Genomic DNA, 15016 nt, shown 5'->3' with positions numbered 1-15016 from the left:
AAATATCTCTGCTGTGTGGTTCCAGGCTCCAACAAAAATGTAGAATTTAAATAAAACAATTCCAGCAAAATATTAATGCAGAACATAAAGCACACAAAGACCAAACCCCAGATCTTTCACAGTGGTTATTTACCTTAAGGCACCTGGTATAAACCTGTTACCCACACCCACCAAACCCACCTGCAAATTAAAAGCTGACCTTGAGGGGAAAACAGGGAGGTATCCCTTTTGTTTCTTTTGCAATGAACAAAAAAATTAAATGTTTGTGTTTGTTTTTAAATGTATAGCCAACAAAGCCAGTCTGTTTTTGCTGGAAGACATAAAAAAATGAGTAGTAACCTTTCACAAGCTATGTATGAAATCATATGAGAAATCTCATCTTCCAAATTGTACAAGATATTTGAAAACAAGATTAAAATCCTGGAAACAACAAAAACACCAAACTTGCTGTATATTTTGAAGTAGAATTAAAAAATATTGTTTCATCACCCATGGGAACCATCAAGAACATACTTTCCTTCAGTTCACACAGAGTTTTCTGAGATCTGTCTTACGAGTGTAAAAAGAGCAGGAAAAAGAATAATAAACTAATAAAAATCTGCCTGCTTTCTTAATTCTCCCTTAAAATCCTAAATAGCACAAGTCTAAATACTTTTCTAGCTACACTTCAGATGCCCGTCCTCACTAAGTCAAAGAGTTTCATATTCCTACAGTATTTGGTATATGTCTGAATTTCCATTACTGACATAATTTCATTCAGTGCATGATGATGCAAACACAGTGGTGGGAGGAGGGCTTCCTTCTGTGAATAGCCTCAGTGATATTATGCCCCAAAAAATGCTGCTCCTAAGAGACAGCTGTAAGACTACAAGGAGCTGAAACTGGAAGGAAGGTCCAAAGAGAGCTGTGAGTAACTCCTACAGAGGAAAAAGGAAAATACATGCTTTTGAAAATGGGAAGTCAAATTAATGTAAGAAGCAACTATGAATGCAAAGTAAATTCAGCTTCCATCCCAGGCATTCAGTTACATGATGCTAACTTCGCATTGTTCCACCAGTTAAAGCTGCTAACAATCATTTTTCAGTAACATAAAGGTGCCATGGTCCTTTTTATATAATATCTTGCCATAGGTAGCACAGGCAGAGAAATGGGTAAAGAAAATGGGTACAGCAAGTGTGTGTTTGATCGCTGGAATGCCTACGAACAGTGAACTAATGGAATTACAGCCTCTCTTCAATTTCTCTGGATTAAACCAAAGGCATCCACCTTAAAAATGTGTGTGGAGGATCAGACACTTGAGCATTCCTCCTGTTAAGATGGACAACAGCTCAGGACTTGGGTCAACTTGGAACAGATGCAGACAACCTAAAGCTGAAGCTTACAGCTCCATGGCTGTTTGCCAGGCATTGAAGCAGAAAGCAATTTTCAGCATGCTCTAAAATTTACTGCACATTTCCTGCATCACCAGAATGAATGCAGAACTCTTACCAGACAAACAAAAAGATCAAGATACTTTTTAAGTGCCCTACAAAATTATCTATTGGATGTCTGCATGGCTGAGTCATGGGCATTTGCAGCTAACAATAATATATTCAGATTTTTTTCTTTTCATGGAAGAATGGGGGATTGATCCTGGAATGTTAGTTATTTTATCTGATAGGCTCTAATGAGTTCAACACAACCAAGAGCATTTCAGTTAGATGAACTCTGACATCTCTTGTCAGTCACAGATTTTACAAATGGGGGAGAATTCCAGACTGCAAAAAGGCCTTTTTGTACTGGATTGTACTTGGCCATTAGTTACAGTCAAAGAACTCCTGATTACATTTTAATCAGAATACCTTTTCACTGATCTTTTATTTTACGCATCAGGAACCAGCATCCCAAACTTCACACGCTGAAATTCACCTAAAACACTCCAGCCATGTAGGGAAAGGTATGCACCTGATAACATTGTTTTTCTGAGTGTCACTCTGACTACAAAGCACTTAGTGAATGTTAAGGTCAATAGGCATTACACTTTTTGCTTCTCCATTTCTGTTTTCATCCTAGCTACGTACTTAAAGCCTATTTTTATCTTCCCTCCTGCAGCAATGTTATGAAGTATGGTTTGGTGTTAGAGCAAGTCAGATCGCAAACCAACTACCTCAAATCTGAGCATTACAACGTTAGCCATGACAGCTCAACTGGTCTTAATTTGAAATACATGTATACCCAAAGCACACATCACTCAAAGTTCCTCTGAAGCCCTTCAAACTAAATTTTGTTATTTTTTCCACATCCTTTAAAGTATATTCAACTGACTCACAGGTGTGCTAAGATGTCCAATACACAGAGGCTAAGGGGAGATGAGAAGTACTGGGCAAGCCTGAGACCTCCTCTTGGAATGAACCATACCCAGGACCCTTCATCCATCAGTTCTACAAAATCACATGGAACACCATGCAGGAGCAAGGACCCAAAAACTGTCCCCTAAACTATACTGATGATAAAGACATGGACAATTTGGAAAGGGACAGTTCTACATAATGGATAACATCCAGCATGAGCATGAACAGGAAGCTCCACAGAATTCAAATAGGATGAACCTGGTAGAGGTTTTACTAGAAATAAAACACTTCTCACATAAAACACCCTCTCCAAGTGTACTGTACAGTCTCCTCATCTAATTAAGTTCCTGTAATCCGTCTGAAATGAATAACTTCTATAGAATGGTTAGAATAGATTTATAAAAATCTGATAGTGAAAAACATCCTGGACATGTAATTTATACCTATTAGTTTTAAAAATTCCAAACAGTTGTTGTTGTTTTTTGTTTTTTGTTTTTTTTTTTCTTTTTAATTCTATCACACTTTCTTAAAAAGTCTTTAAGGCTAAGATCCACAAATTGGACATCGTGCTGGAGGACTCTCCAGAAGGCTGATTTCTAACAATATGAATTATGGAGTTTTGTTTGCACCACATCTCTGTGTTATTCGAGTATCATTAAATTTCAGGAAGTCCAATTGTGCAGGAAGTAACATTTCATTACAATATTTTTGGCCAACCAGCAAAATACAGTTCTATATAAAGAAAGTATTTATTTTTCCAAAGACAAAGTACTTAGCCACCTAAAATAATAAAATAGTTTACACTCCTTTCCCCACACTTCCTCTAACTTACCAGTAATGTCAGCGTGCATCTGCACAAAGAGAGGGTTCTTGCTCAGCCCACCACACAGAAATAGGGTGTTGAGATGATGCCCTGCAGCCTGCATAGTTTCCAAAATATGTCTTGTTCCTAACTTCAAAAAGGGAAAAATAAAATAAAATAATAATAATAATAAAAAAAAAAAAAAGAACACAACAAATGAGCACAGGAGAACAACCACAGGAACAGATCTTAAAAAACAATGTTCAGGACAATGTGTAGGACTGAAATGTGCAGATACTAAATGTCCCTAGCAGTAACCTGAGGCTGGGAAGAGATCTGTAGGGGCATGGACTCGGCTTAGCTTTATCCAGTAAACGAAATCGTAATTAAGAACAATAAAAAATCAAACAGATGGCACCAAGAATTGGGAAGTACACAGGCACTACGTATCATACTACCTCCTTGGGATGGCTGAAGAAGGGAACAGCCAGTCTACAGTGGCACAGGGAAAAGGGGCTTACCGGGAAGTACCTACAACGGCGAAGGCAGCGAGTATGAGAAGAGACAGAAACGGGCACCAGGAAAAACTGACGGCACTGATAAGCAGCTGGTGGTGATCATGAGCAGCAGAGTATAGAAAACATTTCCAGACCCAGAACTAAACCCTACATGGCAAAGACGTTCTCACCAAAATGCCTATTTGTAAAAAAGCATCTGAAAATCACCCTCAATACAGAGATTTCAATTCTGGAGCCAAATGGCAAAACAGAAGAAAAAAATAAGGGCAAATGAAAAACCTGTATTTTCTGTCTTTTCAGCAAAAAGGAAAACCTGAAGAATTTTCTATTGGCTTAACTATTTCTCTTGGCCTTTGCCCTTAGCAAAACAAAATGTTCCATTTCATGTCTGGATTAATTGAAACATGTCTAAAATGTGAGTATATTTTTAAACTTCTCATTTAGAATTCTCCATTCTGAGAAACTCAAATTAGACGATTTCAGTGTTGTGCTCGGTGAACAATGAAAGCAAACACTTTGCCATTTAAAAAATATCTTTGCTTTTCAGGCTTGCTTTGCTTGCCTCCCACTATTCACCGAAGTCAACCCCTCTCCCTTTTTCCTCTTACAAGAACATTTTCAGTTTCTCTTACAAACTGTTTGTCTCCCCAAGTTCTCGGCTTTTTATAATACCCTGGAAGTTAATTTTGAAGTAGAAACTTGACAAAACGCCAAATTCAAGCCAAAATTTTACCCAAACTGACTGTTGGTATGAAGACTCCTCCTGGTTAAGTTTTCACAAACTGTTATAGCATAAAGTTTTCTTTATAACCAGGTTTTCTTTATGCTGTGATGCGAGTTCACTAAGAGGTCTGCAGCCTGCAATAAATTCCTCTTAAATAAAAGCTACTGAAAATTGAAACTAGCAAAGTTTCATCAGACTTGAGACATTTACTGTGAATGACTGGCACAACGCAGGACAGGTCTTCAAATATATTTTGGTTTTTAAGGCGAGTGGTTATGAGGAACTTCAGCAGCCGCAACACCAGCTGACTAAATCCATCACTTCCCTATTGACACAGAGGGCTAATTTCCAAATCACACAGCCGCAATTTTAATTATGGAAAAATAAACTACTCAAGAAAGAGTCTGTCTCCTCCGAACTGGCTTGACGGCCACAATTATATCTCTGATCATGTTCTCGTTGGTCTAACTGTTGCATCGCGTTTTGGGATGTATAGCTGCAAGGATATTCTCCTCCACTACTTCTGAAATTCAAATTTATGAACAACTTCTCTCACAACATACACATGCCAAAGACCCTGAGAAATGCTGTGAAAATTATTTTGTGTTTACCTGCCTGGAAAATTGTATTCACAGAGCAATTTAAATTAAAGCCAGACTTATTTCACCGTGGGGGGAACTAATTTAATCCTGGATTGGAAAAAATGCAAATTGAGGGGCTTCAAATGCAAATTTTATATAAAAAAGAAAAAAGCGTCTCCTGCTGAAAAGAAAACTAAAGATTAACATTCTGTGGGCAGGCCTACACTTTTTACAAGATTTTTGCTTGGGTTTAAAGCCTATCTTGCACCCATTGAAGACAGCTAACGGTACGGGACTGGGGCTGTCCTGAGCAAGAACTGTTTCCTTCAGCAAAACAAAGCCAAAATTCGGAGTAAAATTAAATTTCTCAGGTATCACATCAGCAGTTAGTAAATGTATCAAATGAAAACCAAGTCTACTTCTGTCTACTTTCTAGTTACCGTTTCGGTAGTGTTTACAGAAAAATCAATTTCTGTGAACTTACAATGAAAAGCAGCGTATGACCTTTTTATATTAAATCTCATGATCAATGCAATTAAGTATCAAAATGATCTACAGATGCTGAATTTTGAGTCAAACACAGTGTTCGTGTTTTACAATAAAACGTGAGTTGTATCGCACAATGAGATAATAGGTGACTTTCCCAGGATTTCCAGCAGAGAAGGTTTCCACCTCATTAGCACAGTACAATACCTGAGCACCTGTTCGATACTGGGAAGTTTTGTTTTCAGTTTCTTTCAAGGCAGTATCAGTGGCTGGCATTGTTTAAACTCTCCTACACATTCTTATTAAAATTGGGGGATTATACCGAAGCATCAGGTAAACCAAGCTAGATGTAAAAGGATCAAAAGTGACAAGAATCAATCCCAGACTCACGTTATTTGCTGAAGATGGAGGGTTAACACACAAGATGTACAATTCACAGTAAATTTACAGCAGCCGCCCACCCTCCATCCCAGATGGCTGACCCAGCCTAGCAAAGTTGTTGTTTAACCAGTAGAAGAGTTTGGAAGTTTTCCAAGCGAACAGAGTTTTGTCAGGAAAACTCCCCAATTCATCAAACTGTTAATGTTTTGCAAAAACACCTCAAGTTCAACAAGCTTTTTTTTTTTTAAAAAAAAAAAAAATCACAAAAAGGATGTCAAAGGAATGTCAGCTGCAGTCACCGAATGCCTAGGGATAGCACGCCTCATTGCAAATCCCCTGCACCAGTGTTTCAAAACAACTTCTTTGACCCAGGTTTTCATTTCAAAATAGAATTTCTCGTGAACTGGAAACTGTGGGTTCCAGAAAGTCTCTCATCTGAGAAAACTATGGCAGAAATAAAAGTATTTCAATAAAATTACCCATCTCTGCATGTTAGCAAACATCTATGTTCTCGCAATGATTGTCTCTCATCTGCTTTTACAGAAACACAGCCACAGACTGGAAATGCCATGTACGAGACAACTGCTTGCCTTGCAACAAGGGAGGAATGAGATCTGGTCCATTCAGCCAGGAGAGCTACCAGCTGAACCACTGACCCACTCCAACTTGCTGCAGTGCAGTTCTGGCTCATTGACCAGGCAACACAGGCAAATCCACAGATTTAGGAACAATTTGAAAGTCAGGCATCTTAGGGGAAAGCAAGTTCCACGCCCACGATGTCAACACTGCCCCTTAAATTATCAGCCTCTTTCCTCACATCTGCATCAGACACAAAGGCTCTGAATTGTCATACAAAAACTTTTTAGGGGAACACGCTCTCCACACTCTGTCTCATACAGCAGGGAGCCCTCACCAATGTGGGTAAACAGTATCTTGCTCCTTTAAGAAGTCCATTAAGTGAATTCAGCTATTATTAGAAATCTGTTTAGCAGAAGGGAATGATCGCTACAGAACATGAGACAATTCATTTATTCTTTTATGCACTTAAAATGGCTTACAGCAATGGCTTGAATCGTGGCCAAGTAGATAAGGGCAAGTTCATCCAGACCCCGAGACAATGTTAGTCCAACAACCTGTGCAAAGATCAAAAAAATAAATAAAATTACAAATCCAGCCAAGGTAAAACTCTTTATTTTCTATGGTTTCTTGTTGTAACAAGTTTAAGGGCTAATTCTAAGCCCTATTTTTGTAAGCTATACACATAATATTATGTTAAACATGTTATTCCTGATCTGGGGAAGAACCACATAAATTGCTCTTGCCCTTGCAAAGAAATAAAGAACAAACAGCATATTGTGTGGGATTAGAGATAGATTAACTCTGACAGTTTTATGTTATGACTCAGACATTGCTTGTGAATGTATTTAATGTAATAATATGAAAATGCTATTACATAAAAATAAGTTTTTAAAAGCACTTCTCCCTCTCCTTTCCAAGCACCCTAACGCTGAAAGACAATTAATAATTAAAGACCATATCTTAACCTCCTTTACTCTGACATAAATCAATATTGCACTGTAGTTACTCTGGATTAATATCAGCATAGGCAAGACCTGAGTACAGCGATAAATGTGGCAGAGAAAATGCACTGCTATTACCAATATTTGTGTAGCGCCACCGTACCAAGGGAAATTCTAATTCTGCTGAAGGCTATGGCTCTTCCATAAAACAATGCAGGTATAACAGGACCACACAAATACGTAAACTATCTGTATTTTTTAATGTTTCCCCTGTTTGTAGTTTAAAATACGTGGCAGTGCTTACAACTACCCTTTCATAGCTCAACCTCAAATACAGCAAATTTTGATGCTGGAAAGTAGCTTGAGATACTCACTTCAAGGACAAGATGACATTTTGACTTATGTTTTTGCATTAATCACCAGGCATTTTGATACCATCCAATTATGCCCTTATGACAGCTTTCTGTTACGACCCTGCACAGTAACATCCTGGCCTGTTACCTAGCCTATCTACCACTCTGACGTTCAGTAAAAAGAAACATCCAAATGTTTAAATTGCAGCTGAAAAGCTCCCCAGCAAAGAATCTCTCTGGTTCCAGACTGCAATGCTCTGAAAATTTCCTCATGCAGAACACAACATTTCAAGCCCCTTGAGTTCCAAAAGTAGCATTTTTAAAACCACAGAAGATTGGGTTTAGCTTTGAACAAAAACGTATGAAGCACGGTGCCTGCATATTTTTTACCATCTATGCCCATTTTTAACAAAAAGCAGAGGAGCTTTTCAGTTTCTGTTGAAATTTGCCACCCAGCAACTCTAATAAAATACCTTTACAGAACATTTATCTTCTTTAATTAAGCAATCTCTCAAGAGAACGTTTCATTCATTTCCCAGGTAGGCATACTCAAATTTGTGCTAAAATTCATCACAGCAGAGATGCAAAATCAGGTAGGGAGGTGAGGTAACAAGTGTGAGCACTGCTAGTCAGTGTTCTGAAGTATGATTCCTGGGAAAGATACTGGGAGACACACTCATTTTTAGAAAATAAATGTGGCTGTAGTGATATCTGAACTATAATGATCTCTGGTTTTCTACTGAAACATAAGCACACTTCAAAATACAGCAAGAAACCCAAATCCTATGGGATAGTTTAAATAACTGAGGAGGAGTATGTTCAAAATTGAAAAAAAAGCTTCTTCCAGAATTTTTTTTTTTTACGCTGTATTGACCTCTTTGCAAAGACAGGCTGTTTCTTACCATGCCCTTTAGTGTCAGATCTGTTAAGGGAGATCTGTTACCATGGAAATCTGGCCAAACATGTAAATCAACAGTGAGGAAACCCACAGGCAAGGATTTCTTAATCAGATCCAGGTGACTGTTCAAGTATGTATATATACTTTGAGCTCTAGAAGAAAAACAAGTTGGAAAAAAAGTGGGGGAGGTTATTCATCAAACATAAAACATTTGTACTACTATCAAATGCAGAAAACCCATCAAAGAATCCCAAATCCCAAAAGTAAAACAAAGGGGGAGAAAGACAAAAGTCTCTGCTTGCCAAGCTCGTGGCATTGCAGAGTGCAGGCAGTGGGGATGCCTTTCTCCATGTCCATCCAGCAGATGATCCAAATTCCTCAGGTCTGTAGGATAAGGGAAGATACTAGAAGTTTGTGATCTTGAGTTTGTACATTATCTCCTACAGGCCCCTAGTCGAGACCAAGTAGTCTGATATTTTGGGCTTTGATGCTGCTTGTCTGTAACAGAAAGGTGCTGACACTGTGAAAGAGAAAGTTGGAGAAAAGAAAGCCGAGAGTTACGCATGTTTAAAAATTTCTCCAATTAATCAATAGCACTAGGCTTTCAGCTTTCCTTTTTTAAACCATAATTATTTCAGTATGTGTTATGATTAAAATGCAGCACTAAGGGTGGAGGAGAGAAAGCAAGTGGCTGCTATTTTAGGGAGGAGCCGAACATGGGCCTAAATATGATTGTATCTAAGTTGAGATACTACACCCAGCTCCACAACATTCACCAGACATTTTCCTGGACGACCAGAAATCTTAGGACTAACAGTGAATTCTTCAATGCTTTGGCTTGCAACAGCTCTAGTGACATTCCATTTAAAAAATGTTGCAATTATGCTCAGAATATTTTTTCAAACACTCATACTATCATAAACAGATTCGTATATATTTTTCAACTCCTTGGAAATCTCCAAGTGGGGCATTTAATTCTAGACATGTGGGTCAATAATACATCTAACCCTAATTACAATTGATTAGTCATTGTCTCATCCACTGTAGACCCAAACAGTGATAGTCATTTAGCCTCTACATGTATATTCAATCACACACTAATGAGATCCCTAAGGGAATTTGGCATATGCTTTACTAGTTTGACTTCTGACCTGCTAGCAGCTGTATATTTATACTTTGCATTCAACCATTCAGCTACATGTTTTTTCAATTATACCTTACCATGTGTATGCTATCAGAGGATATCATTCAAACTGAAGTACACTTGGAAGACATTAAAATAACTAATTCACATCATTATTCACATACTTTTAAATGTGCTTTATGTGTCTTCCTGGACCTGAATGATGATAATTTTGAGGTCACAGTCTTTTTTTTCTTTCTTTTTCCTTTCCTTTTTTTTTTCCCCCTTGTGTAGAGGTGGCCTTACTTTCTACATCCCTAAAGACTGCGCTATATGCAGTATGTGTAAGGACAAAGTCATTGTATTTCCAGTCTAATCCAAGGTCTGACCATTGAGAAGAAAAAGAAAGGAAAGCTTCACTCAACCAGAAACCCACTAGAAATTCCAGCTTCCATCTGATCTCCATGCTGCTTGATTATTCTCGCAAGGGTTAGCCATTCGTGCCACTCTGACACAACCAGAACACAAGGGCTGCACAAAACAAGCTGAAATTCAGTCAGTTATGCTTAGGATCCAGATAACCTTGGAATTACACTTTTTCACACCTTTTTCTCTTCTTATCTATATATAGATGTGGGTTCGAGTCTGAGTGATTGGCAAAGTCCTTAATTTCCTGCTACTCCAGTTTCTACCAAGCCTGCAGTATTACGCCATGAGCTCTCTGAAGCTTCTTCTATCCAGTTCCAGGAGATGGTATCAACAGCAGCTGGAGCTGGTTTGCAGAGCTAGGCACAAGCTACTGCTCTTAAAAAGGAACTATATTGAAAGTGGAGAATAAGAAATCAATACAAGTTTGCCCGGGGTTATGTTCTTATTAGGGGCATGATTTCAAAAAGCAACAAAGTTTGGTATTTAATCTGTTTAATAATCCTGGAAGGTGTCAGCATGCATCTTTGAGGAAAAAATCTAGAAATTTTAGATTTTCAAATCTACAAAAAAGGCTACAAAAATCTACACATACAGAAAACTGCCAAATATTACAATGTTCTGCTTGAAAGATACCAGAACAGCTGACAGATATTGTGTGTTACTTCACTGCTTTTTTTTTCAGAAGCCATTAGATGGGGAAATGGCATCAAGGAAGGAAAGCAAATTCTGTCCCAAAACGAAGCACTTGACAAACAGAGCTCAACATCAAAAGGCACATAATCTTTGATGGCAAACAGTTAGACCCTTTTTCCACCAGAAGATTAGAAACTGTGATTTTAGGGAACGTAAGTATTTAAATTTTAAAGTGTAAATGATGGTGTTATTTCTTTGATTTCCTACTCTAGACTACACATACTGGATTTTACCATATGTGATGGGTAGATGTCAGACCTACACAATATATGGAGTGAAGACCAAATGTGTTATCTACACAGAAATTTCTGCAACTCAGTGAACTGCAGGGAAAAAAAAAGAAGCTTTGATGTTCACCGAGTATGTCAATTAGTTAGACCAACTGCTAAATTTACAGCTGTCCGGACAATCCTCATGTAACTCAACCCTCTCCATTTCCAGTAAAAGAAGGGAAAAGAGAACATGGGAATAGGACTGGGAGGGTTACACAAGACTGGTCTTCAGCACAAGTGGTCATCGGGAGCTGGTTTCTGGCAAGCGCATCTAAGCCACTCACGCCCTAACAAGTTACCACAAATCAGCTGAAACAATGATAAATGCAGCATGCAAACTCTTGCTGCTGGTATATGCAAAGGAACAGAAATCTGCACAGTGTGGTTTCTGAGGCCAGCTGCTCAGCAGGCAGTTTGACACTGCTGAGCCTACTTACTCAGTGTTGGGAGCCTGAGAGGAAGGCTTGGAAGACAGGCTTGGGAAGGCAGAAGTAGGCCGCAAAAAAAGAGGCACATATTTTTCACCTTGGATGTTTTTCTTTGAAGTATCCAGATAGACATGTGCTTGTCACTACAAAACCAGCTCAACTCTTCTGAGTGTTGCACCTTGCTTGGGAAGTAAAGGGAACAAGCAATTGCACATGAAGCATGGAATTTGTTTTCTTTCAATGACCCTTCGCAATTGCGGGACAGATAAAAATTTCTACACTAAGAATATACTAAATATAATATAATAAAAAGAGAGACTCTGAAATATTCTGCTGAGATTTCCAGGCATGTAATTTATGACCATCGTCAACAATCCTCCAAACGAGACACTATGTTCTCATTAAGTATATGACTTAATGCAAGTAAACACAGTCCGAAGTCTGGGCCAACAGTGTTCACGAAAAAAAATGCATCACACTTGTACAGCTACTGCTATAGTCCCTGATATAAGGCTACAGTTTGTGTTCAGTATGTAGAAGGAAACAAATATGGAGAAAAATAAGTTCCTGGTTTTTGTTGATTCAAATGGAATTACCAAAATTTTACAAATATTTGAGAAGGAGAGGGAGAAAGGGGATGGCAGAATTAATAAGAAACTGGTTTACTAAGTTTGTAGCAATCAAAACGTTTCATTAGGAGTGTAATATCTGGAAAGCATTATAAAAATACATTGAACAAATTAATATTTATAAAAATTTTATAATCCTTTTAATAAAATATTACAATCTTTTTATCAATGTTCTCTTTAACAGTTTTACTTACCGCAGAAGACTCAAATCCAAAGTTATGATACCACAACCTCAGATAACATGGCTTTCTCTTCCCGATATTCTGTATTTAGTGGCCTATCCAGATCACAATCTAAACTCTTAGCACTATGAAATTAATTGTGGTCAGTCAGTATCAGACCCCAATATAGACAAGCAGGCAACTGCATACTCATTTTTTTGCAACACACATAAAATGGTTTCTCCTGGCATTAGAGACCAAACTAATTCTTTGTCTTAAGCTTGTGCTTCATATGGGGGTTCAGGAAAAATGGCCTGGAAACTAACATTTTGGAAAAAAACACCCCACAAGCAGTCCAGATCAATCGTTATTCCAACACAGAGATACATTTGTTTCCCCATTTTCTTTTTTTAAGAACAACAAAGAGAATTCTAGGAAGCATGAATCTATTCCATACTGAATGAAGTCCAATAGATTTCTGGGAATTCTGGTCAAGTTCTTAGCAAACAAAAAAGACACTGAACATTATAAAGCATCAAAGGGTCATCCAGAGAAACCAGGTACCTTTATCTCCCCAGGGAGGGCTGAAAGTAACTACATGAATTTTAATACATATCTCAGGACTGTCACTTGTCTTTTAGACCAGAGTGATAAACTGGAGATAAAAGGGAAAATTTTCTGTTTCCTTCTTTGGTCCAAGGAAGAAAAAGAAATTAAAGAGAGAATCAATTTTTCATCCAATGTGCCGAATTGTTCAGCTAAAATCTCTATGGGAGTGCTGTGAACCATATTAAAAGGAACCCAAGCCAAAATAGTCTCAGAACGTTCAGATCCAACAGAAGCATCTGAACTGTCCTCATCCACTTCTAAAGCAGACCAAACTAAAATTCTACATCTCTCATATTCGCATGCTCAAGGAATCCTGGAACTCCATGCGAATCTCTCCTACAGATTAAGTTTTGACTGAAAATTTATCCTGGCTTTCTGTGTTCTATTTTTGCTGTCATGCAGGAGTTTCATACCATGGCTATACTTTCCTTCACATGACTGTTCAAAAAGTATTTAATAAACTATTTCTAATTAAGCCCTATCTCATCCACAGAGCTCCATATGTCAAATAAAGACACATTGTTAGCTCAAGATGCTCTGCTGAACAGCACTGATGCTTCAGTTCCAAGAAATATGCTGGGTTGGATACAAAATACGCTGAAAAGGAGGAAGTTGGTATCACCACCCAGATACCCTGAAGGTATCCGAGGGGAGGTTAAAGCTCTGAGCTCTGAGCAATCACCTGGGAAGCCTTCGTACATACTTCCAAACCAGTATCGCTCTGTTGATTCTTGTGTTCCAGAATATGTGTAGAGCACTGCAGTTTCTCAGTGCTGGGAATAGAGTGTATCATCAATTGGTGAGGCAGGCAAGTTACAAAGAAATAAGAACAGTGACCTGGCTGCGGCTTTTGATTGTAATTCCGGGAAGGCAACATGGCCTCGGACCACATGTTCTATCTGAAAAAGAGGAAAACAACATTTATGGAATGAATACCTCTTAAAAATTCAGTTCTGGAAACGCGCAATGCAGTTTTATAACTTTAAAAAGACGAGAGCTTCTAAATTACTTATGAGGTATTAAATCCTCATGAAGCCGATGGCAAAACTCCCACTGACATTACTGGATTCACAATTTGGCTTAAGAACAGTAAGTAAAAACAACTGTATAGCAAAAAAAGGCAACATATAAGCATATCGCTCCTGAGTCAGAACAGCAAGCTGAAAGGATGGATTTTTTTTCCTGTCCAACAATATTTGAGAATATGTCCTCTAATCTCCCCTCTTGCTTGAGTGCATACCCTCACTGGAATTCTACCAGAAGCATCTTCTTGGCTGAAATCCCTACATCTTTCTATATCACACTGTTAAGATAAAACACAAGGTGTGTTGTCATCCTGATACATGCTCCATATGCTCATTGCAGGAAACAAAATGTTTCCCCTACAAGCAATTATTGCTATAAAAAGCTCAATACAGGCTCTGCCTATACTAAATTTTAAAACATTCCTCAGCTCCAGGATGGCTATCGTTATTCACAAAACAAAGTATCAGGTAGAAGTACATGGACTTTTAAGACTAATTCAGCAGGTTTTGTGGCCTTTTTATAATATTCCATCAGAGTGACCATAAAAGCTAAGGAAGCAAAACTAGAGCTACTCAACTGCACCGACTATGTTTGGTAATACCTACTGACAGCAAACAACATTAGGGACCTCATTTTTCACTGTATGAGTTTAGGCCTTAACCAGTGTAGCAAAATTTTTATAATGAAGCATATACATCTGAATGTAGAAATAAAAATAACGTATGCCTGTTCCTTCTGAGATTTACATCAAAGACAAAACTCAAACATGCACATGCATTAGAAACAAAGCTTTGGCCTGATATTTGCAATATTGAATAATCTCCATAGAACACAGGAGCAGCTCATAAATTCAGAAACAAATCTATAAATAAGTATCATATGTATGTCTGTGCTATGAAAAAACTTTACACAAAAATGTTACAGTAGTTATAAAGTTAGATATTTAAATGCCCTGAATTCAAGACATGGCCACATGAGGGTTGCATACAGAAACTCTTTTCTGCTATTCTTTATTTTACAGTTTGTAATGATATCATGACATCCTTCGTCTCT

At 38.0% G+C, this 15016-nt stretch overlaps 1 protein-coding gene across 4 annotated transcripts in view; it reads right to left on the bottom strand.

Moving 5' to 3' along the window:
* The window catches only part of FGGY (FGGY carbohydrate kinase domain containing), a 179559-nt gene that overhangs the window by 29270 nt on the left and 135273 nt on the right, over nt 1–15016 (bottom strand). For all 4 annotated transcript variants that reach the window (XM_082766574.1, XM_082766575.1, XM_082766573.1 and 1 more), the window contains exons 10-13: nt 13775–13836; nt 8598–8745; nt 6881–6955; nt 3163–3283 (exon numbers count right to left, since the gene is read on the bottom strand). In XM_082766574.1, the coding sequence (XP_082622700.1) occupies nt 3163–3283; nt 6881–6955; nt 8598–8745; nt 13775–13836 (406 nt within the window). The remainder of the gene's footprint in view (nt 1–3162; nt 3284–6880; nt 6956–8597; nt 8746–13774; nt 13837–15016) is intronic.

Source organism: Aythya marila, assembly GCF_965140915.1.
Source record: "Aythya marila genome assembly, chromosome: 8".
NCBI lineage: Eukaryota > Metazoa > Chordata > Aves > Anseriformes > Anatidae > Aythya > Aythya marila.
The sequence above is the reverse complement of the archived record's forward strand: the minus strand, read 5'-3'. Positions and strand labels throughout refer to the sequence as shown.